This window comes from Podospora anserina, chromosome 5 (assembly GCF_000226545.1).
Source record: "Podospora anserina S mat+ genomic DNA chromosome 5, supercontig 8".
Taxonomy (NCBI): Eukaryota; Fungi; Ascomycota; class Sordariomycetes; order Sordariales; family Podosporaceae; genus Podospora; species Podospora anserina.
Window position 1 is genome coordinate 51,598 of NW_001914846.1, and position 19,928 is coordinate 71,525.

General features: G+C 53.0%; 9 protein-coding genes across 9 annotated transcripts, besides 1 other annotated feature; 2 read left to right on the top strand and 7 right to left on the bottom strand.

Moving 5' to 3' along the window:
* Positions 1-88: 88 nt before the first annotated feature.
* Positions 89-841, top strand: PODANS_5_6450 (uncharacterized protein; the record flags this gene model as incomplete). Its single annotated transcript, XM_001905114.1, has 1 exon — positions 89-841. One exon carries the CDS (start codon positions 89-91, stop codon positions 839-841), a length of 753 nt encoding a protein of 250 aa, XP_001905149.1.
* A 148-nt stretch (positions 842-989) lies between these two features.
* Positions 990-2,785, bottom strand: PODANS_5_6460 (uncharacterized protein; the record flags this gene model as incomplete). Its single annotated transcript, XM_001905115.1, has 2 exons — positions 990-2,279; positions 2,333-2,785. The coding sequence occupies 2 exons, from the start codon at positions 2,783-2,785 to the stop codon at positions 990-992; spliced, it is 1,743 nt and encodes a 580-aa protein (XP_001905150.1).
* Positions 2,786-4,082: 1,297 nt separating this feature from the next.
* On the top strand, positions 4,083-5,705 carry PODANS_5_6465 (uncharacterized protein; the record flags this gene model as incomplete). The annotated part of the gene is made up of 1 exon (XM_001905116.1): positions 4,083-5,705. The coding sequence occupies one exon, from the start codon at positions 4,083-4,085 to the stop codon at positions 5,703-5,705; it is 1,623 nt and encodes a 540-aa protein (XP_001905151.1).
* A 305-nt stretch (positions 5,706-6,010) lies between these two features.
* On the bottom strand, positions 6,011-7,462 carry PODANS_5_6470 (uncharacterized protein; the record flags this gene model as incomplete). Its single annotated transcript, XM_001905117.1, has 1 exon — positions 6,011-7,462. A coding segment is annotated over one exon (1,452 nt), but the record flags the coding sequence as incomplete, so codon positions are not given.
* A 985-nt stretch (positions 7,463-8,447) lies between these two features.
* Positions 8,448-9,317, bottom strand: PODANS_5_6480 (uncharacterized protein; the record flags this gene model as incomplete). Its single annotated transcript, XM_001905118.1, has 1 exon — positions 8,448-9,317. One exon carries the CDS (start codon positions 9,315-9,317, stop codon positions 8,448-8,450), a length of 870 nt encoding a protein of 289 aa, XP_001905153.1.
* A 1,774-nt stretch (positions 9,318-11,091) lies between these two features.
* Positions 11,092-11,177, bottom strand: a tRNA (tRNA-Thr).
* Positions 11,178-11,386: 209 nt separating this feature from the next.
* Positions 11,387-13,264, bottom strand: PODANS_5_6490 (uncharacterized protein; the record flags this gene model as incomplete). The annotated part of the gene is made up of 1 exon (XM_001905119.1): positions 11,387-13,264. One exon carries the CDS (start codon positions 13,262-13,264, stop codon positions 11,387-11,389), a length of 1,878 nt encoding a protein of 625 aa, XP_001905154.1.
* Positions 13,265-13,677: 413 nt separating this feature from the next.
* Positions 13,678-14,876, bottom strand: PODANS_5_6500 (uncharacterized protein; the record flags this gene model as incomplete). The annotated part of the gene is made up of 4 exons (XM_001905120.1): positions 13,678-13,991; positions 14,052-14,287; positions 14,361-14,506; positions 14,562-14,876. 4 exons carry the CDS (start codon positions 14,874-14,876, stop codon positions 13,678-13,680), a joined length of 1,011 nt encoding a protein of 336 aa, XP_001905155.1.
* Positions 14,877-16,282: 1,406 nt separating this feature from the next.
* On the bottom strand, positions 16,283-18,040 carry PODANS_5_6510 (uncharacterized protein; the record flags this gene model as incomplete). Its single annotated transcript, XM_001905121.1, has 1 exon — positions 16,283-18,040. The coding sequence occupies one exon, from the start codon at positions 18,038-18,040 to the stop codon at positions 16,283-16,285; it is 1,758 nt and encodes a 585-aa protein (XP_001905156.1).
* Positions 18,041-19,172: 1,132 nt separating this feature from the next.
* PODANS_5_6520 (uncharacterized protein) lies at positions 19,173-19,907 on the bottom strand (the record flags this gene model as incomplete). Its single annotated transcript, XM_001905122.1, has 1 exon — positions 19,173-19,907. A coding segment is annotated over one exon (735 nt), but the record flags the coding sequence as incomplete, so codon positions are not given.
* Between the last annotated feature and the right edge of the window lie 21 nt (positions 19,908-19,928).

The window sequence follows — 19,928 nt, forward strand, 5'->3', positions numbered from 1 at the left end:
GCGACAATTCGACTTCACCAACACCACCCGCCTCGACCCCTCCATCCGCCCGGCCAAAAACCCACAAGTAACCGTCAAAGTAGTCAACATGGACACCCTAGAAGCGGCCCTCTCCCTCCCCGAGCGGGACCCACCCCCCCTCCCCAAAGACGGACAGCCAGTCCGGTTCAGGCCATTAATCCTCAACTTTAGCGACGTCGACCACCCCTCTGGGAACGAGAGGCGGGGTAGTAGACACGGGGATTTCTCCCAGAGCGAGAGTCTGTGCTATAGGACTTCTCTCGGGATGAGTCTAGAACGGGGGCGGCACCCGGTGGGAATGAACACCTCTGTGCTCTACAGTCCGTACGTTCAAGTTGTTCGTCGGGACACGTCCGATCGCTTCCTCGATCTGGACCACCCCGAGAATTTGCCCGTGGTGGCGGCCATCACGATGGGGGCGCAGTACCGGCCCGAGACAAAAACCTACATGGTGCCTGCTGAGCTGGGGAGGACGAGGCCGAAGCAGGCTTTTCATCGGTATACTGACAGAGAAAGGCTCAAGATGAGGATGAGGTTGACGCTGAGGGTGGCGGGGATGCACAGGCATACTAGGTTGGTTCTTGGGGCGGTGGGGTGCGGGAGGAGGTACAAGAACCCGGCCGAGGATGTGGCGTTGTGCTGGTTGGAGGTGTTGAGGGAGGATGAGTTTGCGGTGGATTGGTGGACCGATGTGGTGTTTGCCGTGTGGGACCCGCCTGGGGCAGGACCGGATTCGGTGTCCAAGTTTAATCATGAGATTTTTAAACGGGTGCTGGATGGGAAGCACGTGGGGGAGTATTATTGGAGGTTGCATGAGTAGACAGCCTAGGGGTGTGGTGGTAGAGTGAAATGTAGTAGGATCTCTTGGTAAAATCTAGCAAAATCTTGGCATATGCCCCCTTCTTTCCAGACTCCTGTCTCCAACCGGGTATACCCAATAATGATAACACCAATACAGTAGTCGTACATCAATGCCGTGGCTCATGATAGCCAGGCGCGTCAGGAGGCGTGGCAGGATACCCCGTGTTTGCTTCCAGACCCGCCCCATTGTTATATACGAATCTCGGGGACCCTTGAGGATGCGCTGGATCATACAAACTCCCTGGCGTATATGCTGTTGGCATCTGCCCAGGACCCTCTGGAAACGGGATGATCGGACTCGCCACTTGCCCCGGCCTCTGTTCGGGAAATGGGTAAATCATCTCCTGCGGCGTCGCTGTCTTCATCTTTGGTGATGCGTTCAACAATTCCCCCATCTCGTGCCTCTGTGCCAAACTGTCCACCTCCCGCACGCGACTTCGCGAGCTCCGACTTCCTGTCCAATTACTCCCCCCCTGATCATCATCCTTCCCATCATCACCGCGGTAGTCGACTGAACCGTGGAGTTTAACGGCCGTCCATCCATACGGCAACCTCTGCTCAATCGCCTTCTCCATCCCAGAGATAAACAAGTGCCCAAACGTCAGAATCGGCGGCACCCAGGTAAACACAGCCAGATACTGTCCAAAACCCCACTCTTTGACATTCTGACTAAAAGTCTTTCCGTAATTCTCCTTCATCAGCTGCCACGTATTCATAAAATACGCCATGTATACGGCCAGTCCAATCAGGCCGAACACGGTAGGGAAGCTGCCCACCGTCTTCCACAGGATCCTCCAAATCATCTTGTGGTCCTTGGTCGGCCTGAACCTATTCATCCACGGGTGGTGAAACACGGCACCAATCAAGGCCAGAAACCAGCTCCCAAAGCCCACGGGAACAAAGTGGAATTTCTCCATGTCAAAGGGGTCGCCTTTCATAAGACTGACCCTCTGTTTGCCTATGCCGCATGCCATCTCGGCTTCACTCGCCCTCATGTTTGCAACTCCTGCATGGGTGACATACAGGGCGATGGTGAGGACGGCAATGAGAAACACCGACCCGGTGGCGTGCGGCCGTTGCTGGTTGTGACACCAGTACGCCGCGGCGAGCATGATGACAGTGGTGCTGCAGAGCTGGCTTAGCGCGTTGGCCATGAGCGCATCGAAGCGGGTGTCGGTTCGGTACCGAAAGACAAACGTTGAGACTATGACGGCCAGGGCAAAGACGAACACGGCCGAGAAGAGCTCGTCGACGGTGCCGATGCAGGAGACGCGGAGGGAGAAGCGGGTTTTGCGGGTGGTGTAAGGGGCGCGGGCAACGACGTCGATCAAAGGGCCGAAGGATAAGAGGGAGAAGGCAACGGTGAGGCAGAGGAGCATTCCTATGGCTACTATCATCTGTGGTGATGTCAGTCAGGGTGCTAAGCGATGATGTTGGGCAAGGAACATACCCCTATCCCGACAATATCTGGGTTGCCGACAGTGACTTTTCCTGAGCGGCAGTACTCTCCTCCACACATGTTGACCACAGCGCCCAAGAACCGCTTGGTGTCAGCTGGGTGGTTTTCGGTGTTGTCAGTCCACCAGTTAACGACATCTCCGACGCCAGACTCATTCAGAGGATAAGGAAAAAGACCCCTCGCCATATCCCTCAGCTGAGAGACCCCGGGATCAAGCTGGGTTGGATTGACCCCCACGGTGAGGTTCATGTGGATATCAGGGTTGGGTTCGAGCTCCAAAATGGATAAATTGTCAAGCGGAAGGATCAAGGAGGCGGGGCGGCAGCCGAAGCCGTCGCGGGTGGCATTGTTGCCTTTGGCGAGAAGCACATCTGCAAGGTAAGATATGCTGAGGTTGGAGAGGTGGGTAATGCTGGTTGGGTTGTAGAGTGTGGGGTTCTCCATGCCGGTGATGGCGCGAGTTCACCTGTCTGGTGTTGGGTTGGGTTGAGATGAAAGATGCCACACATGAGTACAGCCTGGTGTTTTAGTTGGGAGCTTAGGCTTGGGGAAGCAAAAGACGGTAGCCAAATGTCTCTCCTGGGAGCTGGAAGCTTATCATTTTGACTCGGCGCCGGCCCCAAGCGGGATGGGACCGCAGTAACGACCTCTGTGACGCCACATTCTCTGGGGGCCTGGTTTGCGCGGGATAGAGTATGCTTAATTTGGGAGCGTATGCAGCGCAACAGGTGGGTGCGACGGTTGAAATGCGAGAGTTCGAGGTTGAAGGCATTGACTGGGCTTGCTTCTGGCGCTGTGCCGCAGCAGTCCCGATTTTACCTGGGGCTTGGAGGGGGCTGAGTTTTTTTGAATGCTATCCGGCAACAAGGACAGCCAATCGAGACTTGTGAAACACTGTGTAGGGCTGCGGCTGAGGGAGAGTAGGCTCTGAGGAGGTGAGGTTTATGACGTGACTGATATAATCTTTATTCTCGGTCGTGATATATCAAAATACAAGTAAACAAAGCAGAACAAGACCCATTTCAGCTTGTCTCATGAATGTGTGAGAACCTGGAAGCCTAGAAGAAGATGTGTAGAGCCTTTCTTCAGTGAGGTGGGGCGGATGTGAGATCTGAGCAGCCCTGTGGAACACTGCACGGATCACCCACATGCACGTGGTTTGGCGAATGGTGCATTGGTTATCTTATCTTTCTTTTCCGTGTCCCGTCCTCCTTTCTTCCGTGAAATAATTGCATCTCTCTTCCTCATCATTGCTGTTCCAGACTGCCCGCCAAGAATACCATGTCGATGTCCTTGCATGATTGCAACCGGTGCAAAGCGGAGCACCCGCGGGTCCCATCCCCATTGTTCTCCGCAGATCGTCGGCCCGACCGCCAAGCTTTTTGATGCAATCACGGGACACCAGACAACCTGTGGCCTGTCTGAGCAACGCAAACCGGGCCATATCAACACTTGACTAACTCGGGAGAATTCGGCAATGAGAGGAGGCTACCTTACTCGACTACGACGAATTCGCTTTATCGCCTTCCCTACGGTCTACCATTACCCTGCCCTGCTCTGCTGTGGCCTGCTGTTTTGACGTTGCGTCACCTTCTCTCCCTCTTGCGGTCCCGGTTGCCGCTTTAGCTCGGCATCGTCGCTTTTCATTTTTCACCCACAATCGAACCAGACGAAACCAAACACGCCCAGTTCCCGGATCACCACCTCTCCATCTGCCATCCGCCATCCGCCAGAGATAACAATGGCATCACCACAACCCACCAACATGCATGATCAGCCACTGCCGGGCACGCAAAACGGCCCGTATAAATATCTGCGCCTGTACATGGATGCCATGGTCCCCAGCGTCCCGGCTTGGCGATTTACCCGCTTCCCAGAGCTCCCGGACGAGCTCCAAGTTATGGTCTGGGAGATGGCGATGGAACTTGAGGTCAATGAGGTCCCTCGCATCATCCCGGTCTCCACCTTCCTACCACCGGCCCGAGAAATCCATTCGGCTCGTGTCTTGGCCCAGACATGCGTCAAGAGTCGTGAGGTCGCTCTCAGATGTCTGGCCGACTGCAGGGTCCACGAGGAGAACCACCAGTTTTACGCGGATACTCCCCAGGAGCTTCACTTTCTTCCCACTGAACGAGACACCCGGAACCGTCGGGCGTTCCCATGGCGGTCAAGTCGCTCTGCTGATGAACGCTTCAAGAGCCCCCTCCACAACCATGTTCACATTGATCGCGACTACCTTCTCTTTACCGGCCATGCCATCGGGGTGCTGCGTATGAGCTCGGTCGATGCTCAGTCATATGTCCACGGAGTTCGAAAGGTCATGGTCCCGGCAACTATCCTCTGCTCACGCTTCAATCGGCCAATGTTTGAAAACCTTAGCATGAGCAACAATTTGTTGAAAACGGTCGAGGAGGTCGTCCTCCTTCTTCCCATCAGCATGAAGGTCTTCGCTCTCCCGGCCCTGTGCAAGCCAGGTCGCTGCCCCAGCCTGTCAACCAGCGGCTTCTTGGGCCGTGTCGCCAAAGACGTTGCGCACCATGAAAACCAGCGCTGGGCCCAAGCCTCTGAGGTGCCCTACAACTTGATTCGCTTCTGGACCGACGAGGAGATGGAGGCGTTTGCCGCCTCGTGCTCGGACCGCGAGAAATATCAGCCATGGAACCACGATAGTTCAACCACCCACACCAGCCACACCCCCAACACTGCCGCCCCTCCAGTTCCTCCACATCCGGCTGGCAACCAAAATGATGGCCACGCCCAAAGTTTGACACACGTCGAGGGTCTCCTTCAACAAACCAGTCTCAATTCTGGGACTTTGGCGAATGCGTCAGCTTCGAGCCTAGACAGTCCCGCCCCTTCCGTCTCGGGGGCCGACACACCCGAGTCTCTCGATGACGGTGTCGCCGTTTTCCGCGGTCTGCAAGAAACCAACAGCTTTCTCTATGGGATATTTCAGTGCTGGAAAGCCTTGCAAGTCGCCACAGAGCAAGACGAAAAGAAAAGGAAGCCTGTGCTCAGGTTCGCACATGTCAAGGGGACAGAGACGGACGATGAGCTGGGGGCAGTTTTGGCTCGGTTCAACGGCAGGCGCGAGAAGAAGTTTGGGCTCGATTGGCGGGACTACATCCCGGCTCGGTCGGCTGAGGAGATTCGATCGGATGTTTTGCGGGGGGAGTCGCCGCTCACTAATGTCAAGATGAGCCAGCGGTATTCGGATACGGGGGAGGCTGAGGTGGAGACGTTGTCGAATAATACGGGCGTGGGGGCTGCGGGGGCTGAGACGACGATATCTGAGCCTTGGCCGACAGCATCCGGAGACCAGCAGTGGACATCCGCTGAGGATGTTTGGCTTGATGGATGGTGAAGCTTCTTGGGCAAATAGAGAAAGAATCCGGCGAGTGTACGATTATTGCTGTTTTTTTTGTGGCCACGATACTGGCCTGGGATGGTTATTGAGATTGGGGGTTGAGGGAAGGCGGAATTTTGTAGCTTATTGTTGAAGTAAACCTTGTCAGGATTAGCTACCTGCATGATGTATTGTGGTAGATGGCACTCATCAAGCCAATCAAGAATAAGAGTGAAAGAGTCTTGAGTTTATTTCCTCTTTTGTCTCATTTTAATGTCCCGTGTTTACCGTACGTGAGAGAGAAAGAAAAAGAGCTTAACAAATTACTGGATACAAAAGGTCTCCAATGGGGTGTTGGAGCAGCTCTTTGCAAACGTACGACATCGATGTCCCATCTCTTTGAGCTGATCCTGCAGGTGGTTGAGAGCCTCCCCGGCCATGATGCCGTCGACAAAACACTCGCCAACGAGAGCATACACGTTGGCGGAGTTGTTCTGTTCTGATGATGGGAGCCTTCGTAGGATATGGGGCACTGGTGCTCCAAGCAGCACGGCGACGGTGTCACCTTGGAGAAGATCAGGGGGGCCCAGTCCGAGCGCACCGCTCTGGGTGAGGAAGAGCTTGCGTTCGTAACAGAATTTTAGGGTGTCGCTGGTGGGTTCACCGCGGTTGTTTCTTGCATGAAGTTCAGCTGGCTCGAGCTGCAGGGTGGGAGTGGAGAGGGCTTGTATTGTTGTCCATAGTGAATAGGCGAGTTTTGGAGGTTGTGGTGGGCTGCGGGAGTATGAGGATACGCCGCGGAGGTTTTGGTTGAATTGGCCAATCAGATAATCGGCGGTTTCCGACACGACAGAGCTTGAAGATCCGCTTATGAGGTCTAGCCAATCTGTTAGTACTTCGACGTTGTTGGTGGCTGCGTCCTGGCCGGGACGCATGGTGGAAAGAGTCAACTTCTTGACCGTGTCAAAGGTAATGCCGAGGCAGTGTAGCGTTGGTGGCCCGTTTGGGGGGATGCTGATGTTTACTCGACAGGCTGGCTTTCCTCCGGCGTCGAAGGGGTCGAGGTATTTGTTGGCTAGCCCTAGTGATACGGCGGAGGGGACGGTACCCCAGTCTGGCACCCAGGACGGCAGCCTTTCCCGTTCGACGTAGGGCTTTTCTTCTTTTCCGGACAGGATGGCCAATGATTTGGTCCGTTCGATGATTGATTTGGCGACCGAGGTGTACACCTCGGCCGTTGACAAACTGTAATCCACGAGAACCCCAATCCTGTCTTCGGGCTGCAGTAACGCCAAGAGAGCGTATATCTTGTCAAGAGCCAGAGTGGCCTTGCTATGTCGGGTATCGTGAAGCTGCTGTAAAAGCGTAAGTCGCTTCATGACACTGAGTCCGTATGACAAGACAGGCGGCGGGTTGACCTCGGGCCCGAGTAGCAACTCGTTTCGTGTCCACCATTCGCGAAAACAAGCCCACGGCACGCATTTGGCGCCACAAATGACCAGTGATGTATGGGCAAGAGCAACCTCTTGAAGAATCCAGACCCTGCTAAACCAGGGACGTGACAAGACCTGGACCACAAACTGACGAGGCCATTCCTCCTGCTGTGCGCATCGCTCAGAGATGTAGTCCATTGCTTTGTCACTTGTGTCGTCGGCCTCCCCGAGATAGACCAGGACTTGGCTCGCAGTTCCGTAGATTTCGCCCATGAGCATGACTTGGGAGGACTTCTCCTTGTCGTCTTGCTGGTTGATGCATATCTGATCGATCCAGAGAAGCCTGGAACGCGTGTCATGTCACATCAGCCTTGGTTTCCAGCATAAATAGAGGTACACCTACCTACCTGATATGATCAACAAATCGAAACCGTCTCAAGGCCAACAGAGCACTTTCACTAACAGACATGGACAGACCATCACACGCTATTTCGTACTGCTGGTATGAAGTCCCCCAGACATACGAGACGGCCTCATAATACGGTATTTTGCCTGGATCCAGTGGAACTGTTACAAGCTCCACAACGACAGGCGAGCTTGGGTATCCTGGAAGAAGTCGAATTAAACGTATCGAAGATTTTTCGGCGTCCTTTGGAAAGGGAGAATACTGGTAGGTATTTGTAGAGGATCGCGGTAGAATGTCTGAGACTTCGCCTGGAGAACCCGTCCTCGTAATTTGAGCCATCTTTGTGGTTGTATTGGCAGGAGATGTTTGATGTCAACGTGGAGCAATGGCCGCGTTGTGTTTGACAAAGCGATAATAAGTGTTGGGTTGAGAAGAGTTGCTTTCTGGGGCAGCAGAGAGATCCATCAGTGACATGAATGGAGAGCAGCCCAACGGGGCTGTGCCTCAAATGATTGGTGGTATCTGGCAGCATTGCGGGCTGGGTGGCTGAGCAAACAGCCTATCAACAGTACCTGCTTGGCAATTGCCCAAACGGTAACCTTGAATGCATGCTGTCATAAGATTTCTTTACGCTTTAAAAGATCACTCCGACAATGTCATTCTGTTGATGTTACACGAACCCTACCCAGGTAAGCTCAAACACAATGAACCAAGCCAACACACCCATATCAAGACATCCACCAGCCAACCGACAAGACAACCGTTCAACTCCCCTTCTTCACACCGTCAGGTTGAACCAACCCCGCCCCAACCTGCTCCCCCCCCTCCTCACCACCAGCAGGCGAGCTCTCCTCAGTCGACGTCCCCCCAAAAAACCCCACCCCCTCCCTCACACCCTCACTCCCCCCCACCTCATCCATACTATCCATATCCCTCTCCCCCGGCCCCAACCCCACAGCCCCCAACCCCGTTCTGGCCCCCATGATGAGAAACCCTTATCCCCCTCGCCCCCGCATGAGGCAGAATCTCCACCCCCTTGAAAACCAACGCCATCCTCGCCTCGTTCCTCTCCTTCCTCAACCTACCCTCGTTCATCTTGCCCATCGCCCTCTCTTTTTTCAGACTTTCCAGCTGCCCCTTGAGTTGCTTCCTCTCCGTGTGAGCCTCGTCTCTTTCCACCCGGAGTCGTTTTTCCACTTGGCGGGCTGTGTACAGCTCGTTTCTGGCGGTGGAGAGCTGCATGCGGGCCTGGTCGCGCTCGCGCGTGATTTTGGAGAGGGAGGCCTGGAGGGTGGAGATGAGGGTGCGGGCTGTTTCTAGTTGGGTGTTGAGGGTGTCTGCTGTCATGGATGATGGCTGAGGTTCGGTTGAGGAGGGAAAGGGTGGGATGCCGAGGGCTTCGACTAGGTCGAGGTCGAGATCGAGGTCCATGTCGCCTGAAAAGGGTTGGATACCACCGGCGTCGGTCATGGTGGTGTTTTCGAAGTCTTGGAGGGAGAGGTAGGCCTGGTCTGTCGGCGGGAGGGAGACTGCTGCTGCTGCTGATTTTGGAATCCCTCCGATGGGTGATACCGGGATTTGAAAGTCATGATGTTGTTGGGGGTGGTGAACTGGTCTGGTGGGAAAGGTGAGGTCCTCGGGCGTGGACCGGGCAAGCTGGTCGGCGAGGTGCTGGTTGTGGTGGTGGTGGTGCTGTTGCTGCTGCTGCTGGGCGAGTAGGGCCAGTTCCAGGTCGGACCCTGCCCAAGCGAACGGGTCCTCGTAGGGCCCGCTGTCATAGATCCCGACCATCTGGGCCGCACGCCGTTATCTTGAGTGCTGAGTGGTTGCTGTTGTCGTGATTGTGGAGCGTTGTATTTAGGCTGTGAGCCGGAAACCACGCGAAGCTGGGCCGCCACGTGCGGATCTTGGGCTCGGATGGGACCGAGAAGTGCGGGAAGCTCCACTCTTGAAAGGTGAGTGCCGGTTGATCAGAAGTTTAAAAATCCGGGGTTGTGATGGTTGATGTCTGGTGTTTTGGAGGAGATGCGAACAGTTCAAAAAGGTTGCCGTGGTGGTTGCTGAAAGTGGAGACAGGGGGCAAAATTCAGGGGCTCTGTTAGCTAACAGCTGCGGAAGCGGTGAAGGCCAAATCAACACCACTGGTCAGGCAAGTATGGTGAATCAAAACGGCTGCCAAGGTGAACTGTTTGCGAGGCGAGAAGTCATCAAATGCGGCAACGAGGATGGCGTACCCGGAAGTCGATCTCGAGTCGCCAAAGTCGAGTGGATGCAAGAAGATGGAAACTGAACACGCTTCTTGGAGAGGGGCTTCTTTCCAGAAGCGCGAAAATACAAATTTCGCTCATGTGATCTCGGAACAAGCCTCCGCAGTGCTCGACTCGACAGATTCTAGCCAAGATGGCCTACCCCAGGATGCCTCGTCTGCTGCAACCTCTTGGCAACCGGAGGTGTGGAGATGGGGCTACCGGGACTCCGCAGATCCTCAAAGAGGAAGTCATGTTGGTGATCGTGGGTATCACAGCATCATTGAGTCCAGAGTCGAGGCTTTCTCAAAATGATAAAGATATCCGGCTCCCGCATCCTGCTGGCTGCCCACCTCAAAGATATCAAGTCCTAAACTTTGTCGTCAAGAGGCAAAGACTGCAGTTGCCTTATCCCCGAGAACCGCGGGCGGGCAAGCGGATGTCAGAGATTAAGTAAGACATTGGGCTTTGGATCCCTGATCCTAGCCATGGAGAACACGACAACTGCATGGCTCGACAACCGTTGCAGGACGGTGATCGGAGCTGCTATAAAGGGACAAGCTTGCGAACTTTGAAGTTTTGTGATGGTTCAATGAAGAGCGGGGAAGATCTTATTCAAAGGTGTGGGTGCACAACATCCTGCAATTCAACGCTCCAAGACAGCCACAGCATATCAGGTGACGACGAGAGGCCCATGAAGCGGCCCAACCAAAAAAAATTTGGGAGGACCACTCGCCGGCTTCCAATCACTTCATCTCCTAGCTACCTACTTCGCTGCACGTTTCACAAAGACGAAGCGCTAGACTGTACCTAGGTTGTGAAAAGAGATGGTCAAACTCAACTAGAAAAAGGTAGCAAACTCCAAACTACATAGTTGTACGACAAACTCATATACCTATTTTACAATTCCATGATTGAAATCCTCTCCCGTTGCCCTATCAACCTCATATCCCAACTTGCCTTTTTCTCAGGCTGTTGATATAGCGAGACAAACATAAGAGATGGCCATATGTGATCTAGCCAGGGTGCACCGGTATCTGAGGGTTGCTATATAAAGAGCCGAGTACCAAGACAACAGGCTGGTCGATAACCAAACCGAAACGAAACAAGATATCCTCGATTTAATTAATGACTTGCATTTCTAACTTGTATGAAATACTCCCAACTGTTAGCTTGCAGAATGTACAGTGCAATCCAGCCACCAGAAAGGAAGACACTGACGGGGAAGATAGCAAGAAAAGATAAAATAAATGAATGAGAGAGAGAGATATTGTGACAAGAAAGTCATATTGTATTGAGATAAAATGACCAAAAATGAATGCCCCCACGCGGGATTGAACCGCGGACCTCATCATATCGCAATCACAGATACGAGTGATGCGCTCTACCACTGAGCTATACGGGCTGATCAACTGATAAAATCATAATGCAAACTGTAAACTTATGCCGTCTTCCAACATGTACTGCCAAATTTCCTGCCACCCCTTTTTTTTTTTTTTTTTTCAACCAGCATTCCAGGTTCTCTCCTTTTTGCGCCCGTGGAAATGTTTGCATAGATTTTTGAACGCGTATACCATGTTAAAGAGGCTTTATTAAGCGCTACTTTGGTGTGTCCTATGCATGACCCGCTCGTTTGATCCCAAAGCTGACCACATACCACATTCTCAGATCCCTTTCTTCCCTCTTGATCTCGGCGTATGCGACAAGGTCTTCCAATCCAACAGGTCTCAAGGAAACTTCTTTGCTGTTTGGCTCGATTAGAGCCACACGCGGGCCTTCTTGTCTGAGTTGGTTGTTTGTGAGCTCCAACGACCAAGCTGGTGTAATGGTTGGGATGAGAGAGAGGCCATTATGATAGTTGAAATCAGCACCCAGTATCAGCCGAAGTTGCAAGATTCTTCCCGCTCCAACATCTGCTTCGCCAGAGGAAAAAGGCGAACCAATAGTTGGAAACCTTTTGAGTTTCATCCAAACCTCCATGTCAAGAGCGGCGAGTGATATGACACGCTGGTGGTCGCCTACATTCCTATGTTTGTATAAATGGTTGATGTCGATGAAAATGGAATAGCTCTGCCGGTCGTGTTTCCATTGAGACGTTGATAATGCACTCCTCTGTGATACTACCACTGGCTGGTGATACACGTACCCTATGGAGAGGTTTTCGCAACCTGCAACGATGCGAAAGACGCTTGGTTCGTTCCAGATTGTGAACCAATAGCCTTGAACTCTCCAAGGCTGCGGCTGGGGCCTTTGGGACACGTATAAACTCTTTTTGTAAATGCTCCGTCGTTCAATCAATAGACGGGAATACATTCGAACCGTAGCATGCGTCACCTCGTCAACAACTGTGTCTTCCCAAATCGCGATTCTTCTTGATTTGATGGCCATCGGAACCCCTACGAGAATCCTTGCGTATTCATCATTGACCGTGCCATCGATCTTTCTCACGATTATTGCGGATGGTATCCCGGGTTCAATGTCACAGCTGGGAAGAAGTAAAACGTCACCGACCCCATCTTTGTCCAGATCGACAGCTGGAAGCTCCAGAAACAGGCCGCGGTTGGTGATGCGAGACAAGGTCGAACAGTCATCTTCGTGGGAGTGCTGGGACTGTGATATCCGCCTTGCGTGAGAAAACCAGCTCGGAGACTCTGCCAATAAACCCCGTAGTTCATTGTGCACGACTTTGTGTGGCGGGAGTGTCCATAGAAAGATGGAATGGTCGTCGGTGGAGTTCAAGATCTCCTGCTGCAGACGTAGAAATGCTTTGGTTCCCCCTTCCCCGTACAACAGGGGCATAGCTATACCAAAAATTCCCATGAGGCAATAAGCCAAGTCCTCAGATCGTGTTGTTTCTCGTCTGCTGGCCCAGTACATTCTTTGTGCAACGGAGGCATTCTGCAGCTCGCCTGGTCTCGCAAGCACATCCTCATCAATACCGGTGATCTTGGAAATCAGCGAATAGAGCCCATCCTTCGTGTCGATAAGACGCCAGTTACAATCGTGGAATCGCAGGTTCGGCGGTGCAATGAGCTCTTGCAGTGTCCAACCCCTTGTGAACCATCGGCTGTTGCAGAAACTCTCTTCAAAAGTTTCTACAGGCGGGTCTGGCTCTCGAACACGTTTCTTCGTGACCCAGTAAGAGTGTGTATACGGGTAAACAAAATCTTCCAGAAAGGCAAAGCACATGGCGGAATGTTCGTACCACCGGTACATGGAGTTGATAGCTTCGGAAAGCTCAGCGCTGCTGCTTTTGTCGATACAGCAGGTGTCGATCCAGATGAACTGATAGCCTTCTCTGCGAGCAATCCGGCAACTGGCGGTAATCTTTTGATATCCTGCCATGCTAGCCACATCCGGATTGCAGTGGATGTCCTGGAATGTGACTTCCTCCTTGCCCCAGGTGTGGGACAAAATCGCGTATGTGGGAACATCCTTTCCGACCTCGTTGAAGGAGTAGAGCTTAAGCTCCGTCGTGTGTAGAAGCCTCATCTTCGAGTCTTTGCTGGGTTGTGCGGTAATGGGTACCTAGGAAAGGTGGAATTTTTGTAGAAGGGAACTCGGAAGACATGATGAGAGGGAGTTCCCCGCAACTCACACAGAGAGCTGGAGGTCAGGCAGACACAGTACTTGTGCACAGCCTCACAGGTTAACCCCGCTCGTATGCAAATGCAAAGCCTATGGAAGAAATTATTCCAAACTACTCCCATTTGCTAACTAAATCTTGCATACAAAATGACCGATCCTCCGCTTGTACCTCACATCTCCGTCTTGATCGAAAACTGAGCCCGCCTATCCCCAATCGAAATGGAAATATCAATCTGTATCTGAGTTGCAGCAAGCACAGACGGAACACCAGACAGCGAGTCCAAATTCACCCCCAACTCGCCACCAGACAAGTCATCTCACTCCCACTTATCCGAGTTAAAGCTGATCTTGTTGTTGGTGCCAGTGACAGCGTAGATGACGTTCCTCTTGTCAAGGGGAGAAGCCAAAGCAGACAGGCCAGACTTCTTGTTGATGATCAAGCCCTTGACGTCCTTGACGTCCTTTTGGAAGGTGACGGTGCTGTCCTGGTTGCACTTGGCCCAGCTGCGGTGGAGCTTGTTGTACTGGTCGGTGAAGTAGACGCAGACGCGGTCGCTGTTGTCGGCGCGGCAGGCGGCGATACGGGCGATGCGGCCGTTGATCTTGTCGCTGCTACCGGGGATGATGTTGCCTTGGGTAGGTAAAATTAGCATTGGTTTCCAAGGCCTAGCGAATCAAGAACGGCACATACCCTGGGTGGTTCCGGTGAGGGCAACAGCCTTGATGAAGTCGCGGTCCTCGCCAGAGTTGTCATCCTCGGCAGTGTTCTGGTAGACAACCCAGAAGTCCTCACCATCGTAGAAGGCAGCAAGGTGGGTGCCCTCCTTGGAGTCCTTGGTGCCCTCGACCCAGACGGCACCGTCATCTCTGGACTGGAGATCCCGAGCCTTGAGCTGGAAGTAGGTGCCATCGGGGCCACTGCGCTTTCTATCCGAGTGCAACCATGTCAGCATGATTCCCATTCTACTCTCAGCCTTCCGGACTACCAAAGAACACTTACTCCTGCCAGAAGAGCCTGCCCGCCTTGTTGCCATCACCGGCCGCAGCGATAGACTTGTAAGGGATGGTGGCGTTGGCAAGGGGCATCACGATAGGGCTGAGCAGCCAAACGGAGCTGTCTCCCTCGAAGACGCCATAAGTGCGGACCTTTCATTGTCAGCTACATCAGTCATTTCTCGTCACTCCTGAAACCGAGACTTACAACGTCATCCAAGACCACAGTGGCCAAGCTGGAACCGAACTTGAGAGTAGGAACCATCTTGGAGGGGTTGACATAGTAGCCAATGACACCATCCTCGTTCTGCTTGCTGAGATCACCATGGTCGCCGTTGAACTGGACCTGGTCAAAGCCCAGGGTGCCGTTGGGAAGGGACTGGAACAGGATGACCTGCTGGTCAACGCTGTCTCCACGGTCGACAGTGTCGGGGTTGACGACGGCAGCGATGGCCTGCATGTCGGTGTACTTGGGCGGCTGGGCCGGGGTGGGGAAGGATCCGTGGCAGGTGCAGGAAGACATGTTGATGGTTTGAAGATGGAATAAGTGATAAGCGGTGGGTTCTTGAATTAAAACTGAAGGTAAGGTGCTTCGAGCTGATCTGTCTGTTGTGAAGAAGTCGAGTCTTTGAGCGAACGAGGCCTCCTCTTTATACTTTGTTCTCTCACCGTGTCTACCATATTGTTCAACTTGTGGCCAGTAGATGGACCACTGCTTCAGTTCCCATGTCTTTGTCCCGGTTTCAGCTCTGCTTGAGGCGCCTCAATGCTGCTCTTCTTTCCTAATCCAGCATCCTCCGTATGTCGTGAGCAGTTTTGAAGAAAGCCAAAAGCACTTCTGATGTGGCGTTGGAGCATAATCTAGGGATGTACACAGGGTCTAGAACATCCGGAAGGAAGGATGAGCTTCCAGTGACGAAACGATCAGCCTGTCTGGTTGGTTGCGGCTTTTTTGGACATAGCTGGCACACATCTTTGGCTACTTCATACCTTGTAGAGAGCATGATTATTTGAAAAGAACAACAGCATGAGACAATCATTGACATATTCCCTGTTGCGCCATCTCCCATAATCATAAAAGAACTCTCTGTACTGTAAGGACACTCTGCTAATTAGGGAATGTCATTGCTGACAGGCATCTGGGTGCGAGCGTGAAGACGATGACCTTGCTATAGGTATCCAAAAGGCAGATGTGATAGTGGTGAAAACTTTCCAATGATTGGACACCGAACCCGGGCCTGCAGAACGTGGCGTGGTCCGGCCGGCGGCCGGCTCTCCAGAAACTCGGGGGTTGGCATCCGGAGGCGCACATGGCACGAAAACACATTCCGGGAAAGACAGCCAATGACGCAGAGACAGCCAGCCACATCAACAGCAGTTCCAAACCTCTAGTCCCTTCCAAGAAGTGAAAGAGGGTAAATATCTACTTCTCACAGATGGTCACAGGCGTCGGCCACTGTGCCAAACACGCCTCCGGATACTCGCATCCTCTAGTATAGTGCTGCAGGAGGAATTGACTGGTTGTCAACTGTGAAGAGACGTTTGAGCCCGCAGATTCAGCACGCATCGGAGCCGGCCAGTGTCCTGATCAAGGAGTACAGAGTGAACATCAAAGTCTGTTCGCGGCGATAAAGCGGTCTGGATGATGTTGCTACCCGTGATGCAGAATCTCAGCTGCCATCCAGGCGCCAAAGTGTTTGTCGGTTCCCGCTTGGACGTCAGGTGGGCATCTTGGACAATTTGAAAGTGAATCGAACAGAGCTGAAGGCTCTTCTTGAACCTGACGGTGCGTATGCTCAGGGTTACACCCCCCAAGCTATACCTCGACGTCGAGGGCCGTTCTTCATTCCCGATAGACAAATCGACCAAATGTATTGGAAATAGTCCAGGCTGTGGCATAGGTATCCAACATTCCAACATCTCTACCCACTAACTGTATCGTTCTTCAGCTTTCGGCACCCATTTGGGATCTCTGGTTCTAACCCCATCTCCAAACCTCAACCTCACCCCATCCTGGCTGCCATACCCGCTATCATCATGGACCTCGACCCACGCCACTTCGCCCAGATTACGAACCGACGCAATACCCGCCCCAATATTGTCAAGACATGCCTCCTCCTCACATGGCGGGGGTGACCTCTGCGCAAGCCCGATCATCTCAGGGATGGAATCCCAAGCCTCTGACGTCTCTGCATGCCACACTACCCAGACGGTGTGAATTAGAGCCGCGAGTGCATGCACCATCATGGCCGCCACGCAGAGATAGTCGAACCAATTGTCAGCCGCCATCATGTACCCCGTAAATGTCACCCGCATCACCATACGAGTGGACCTCTCAAGGTCAAGACTAGCCGGAGGAGCAAACACTTCAATTGGCTCTCCCAACTTGAACAGTCTCCAGACATCGTCTGGCTTATCGTTGTTGATTTCCCATCTGGTTCCCTTCTCCAACGCCCCCTTTTCCCATGTACCTCCTAGTAACATGCCGCTGTTAGGGTTCAGTGCAATGCCGCAACGAGACAGCCCGTCGACAAAAGTCATTGATATCACCAACTCCAGTCCTTCCGTGTCTATGCCAACAACATCATTCTGTGGGCTCCAGTTATGTGCCGGGATTGTTTCGAGAAGGGCCTCTAGAGTTGATCGGTTGGTCCCTCGGAGCGGTGAATCGGGGTGATCGGGGATGAAACCTGCCGGTATCACTGGAGAGAGGTGATCGTACCAGCTCAGATGAAGAGCTATGGGGGTTATCGTGTGGTCGTTGGGAGGATTGTAGTAAGGAGAGAGCATGTTGTCCCCATTGGTCGTTTCCAAGGTTGTCTGCACCAGATTACTGACTTTGCCGCGATGAAAGTCGTGAAAGCGCATTGATCGATCACCAAACTCAAAGAACGAACGGGCGTCTCCCCAGCGAGCATCCAGTGTACACGTCGCGGGCCACCACACGTTACTCTCCCCCTGGCGTCTCGCGACTAGTAGGCCAAACTTGAAGTTTTCGTCTTGATCCAAGGGCACCGGGATTGCAATGATAGAGGGAATTGTGTTTGGCTCCGGGTTCAACCGCCATGTTCCGTCCCCCTCCTGTATCAGAATCCTACGGCGCCCAAGATACTCCCTCACAGGCTTCTCAACATCAACTTCCCAGTAACCATCCGCTTTATCCCCAAACTTCTCCTCCAACTTCACCGGCGGAAACATCAAGGTTTTGACGGTCTCAAACGACACATCAGGGAGCGGTCGACACACTGTCCGCGTCAAGGAAGACTTTGTCTCTACTTCATACCGCTTGCTGACCGCCCGCTCCAACGAACCTGGCCTGTGACGCCCAAAATGTCCAACCCGGTATTTCAAAAACAATAATGCCTTCATGTGTAAGTCTCGCAGAGCATCTTGCACGGCAGCTGTGGACGCGTGGGCGGTGTAGAACCAAGTATCGATGACTCCGGGCCCTTGCCGGACAGTGAAATAGACGGCCTTTCGTATTTTGGGATCAACCATTTCCAGCTGTATGAGCTCGGTTTCGAACTTGAGGGGTGCGTTGGAATAGTGTTGATGCAGAGGCAGAAAGTTGGAAGAAGGGCACGCGGGGTCGTATAGCTGCTTGTCTGGAGTGGAGCAGTCATAGTCGGCGAGGTATGAGCCGTCGAGGATGCTAGGCCAGAGGTCGTTTTCGGTTCCTTTGAACATTTCATGTCAGCATTGTGACACCAAATTACCAGGAGAGATATGAATACCATTTAACCAAAACACACTTCCGCCAACCGGCAGGTCCATGATTCTCGGTATCATGATGATAGCTGCCGCAGGGCCAGCCATTAAGGCGAGGATCCCACTCAGTAGTAACAGCAGCACCAAAGCCAGGCTTCTGAGGCGACCAGAAGGTGGCTGAAACAGAGACAAGACGCCACTCCAAAACTCCCCGGAGTAGAAATAACTAAGCTGGCTGAATGACCAGCCAGAGACAAGCAACCCGAGAGGAATTCCATCGTTGGAAAAAAGTCTTTGACGAATTATGTGGAAGATAATTGTACCCATACTTCCTACCACCAGCAGCTCCTGGCCAGGTATCAGCACTCAGCATGTGAGACGTTAACTACAGTATCGTGAACTTCACGCACCTGTAGCTTGGCCGCAACCTGCAAAAGCGCCATCTTAAGGCTGTCTTTTCCTTGCGGTCCTTCAAGTTCGCTCCCGATGAACCGCCCAGAAAGATTGATGTATATCAAAATGGTGGATATCGTGGCGGGAAGAATGTGCACAGCGCTTCGAGCCAAAGCAACTCGTCTCGACTTTCGAATGAGCAACTTGGGTGGCTCAGGGCGCTGGACGAGCTTGGTGAAGATGCCCAAGCCGACGGCGCGGAGAAAGTTCTGGGGCAGGCCGATAAAGCCTGGCTTGGACTCGAGATATGTCGCCATGTTGGGTGGTTATCGCTCATCCCAAAGCAAAGAAAAGAGTAAAAGGGAGAAACAGGACAGAAGCCAGAGTCAGTAGCAGTTAAGGTCTCATGTTCAAGGTCCGACATGCCGAAAGATGCATTCCGACCTAACCTTGTTGACATTTCGTCCGGTGAGGACGGAGTGACTGCGATCTCGTTCGAGCTGCAGCTGTAGGATTCCCCTGTGACTGTATTTAGTTGTGAGGCTTTAATGCCAAGTCCCACATCAACACTGCCAACCACTCAAAGCTCACTATTCATCCGAGACACGGACGAGCCATCAGGCAAACAAACTAACCGCATAAATACGTTTCAGAAACTACACCTGAGCTGAACAGACACTCCGGCAGGCAAACATGACGTGTGTAACCCCACCCCAGCTCAAGCCTTTCCCCTGAAAAAAGCCCCCAACCCTCCCATCAACCCCGCCACCCCTCTGTTATCCATCCCCTCCCCTTTCATCCCATTCCTAATCCACCCCGGTAACTTGCCCCTCACCCTTTCCATCCCATATCTCCGATCAACAAGCACAATCCCGCTCCAATCCCCCCTATGCCTCACAGCTCGTCCAATACTCTGATTCACCGCCCTCATGGCCGCATTTTCGTAAAATCCCCTGGCTTCCACCTTTGCCTCTTCCTTACTTCCTCCTCTAGCAACACACGCGCTCTCCAAATACTCAATCCTAGCCTTCCACTCGGGCGAGTGTAAATTCGGATACGGCAACCCAACAATCAACACCAACCGACACAGCGCATCAGAGAAATTGATCCCCTCTGATAACCTCCCACCAATAACGGAAAACAGCACCGCCCCTCTGTGCGGTCTATCCGGGGCATCGATAGCGGTAGAATACCGACCCAAAATATCATCCGTCGAAGAAGCACCCCCACCCGTCGACGACGACACATCCCGAAAAAGCGGTTTCTTCGCCTCCAACCTCTCCCAAATCGACTTCCCCCCCCCCTCACCCTCCCCCGGCTGCCGGACCCCCTCCCCCTTCATGTCAAACCCAAAACAAGGAAAGAAAACCCCCCCCCCATTCCCGGCCCCTAAAAAACAAATAACCAAGGTCAACAACCCCCAGGTCTTGGATTCTGGTCTTGACACAACCTCCTCCCAAAATCAAACCTAAAA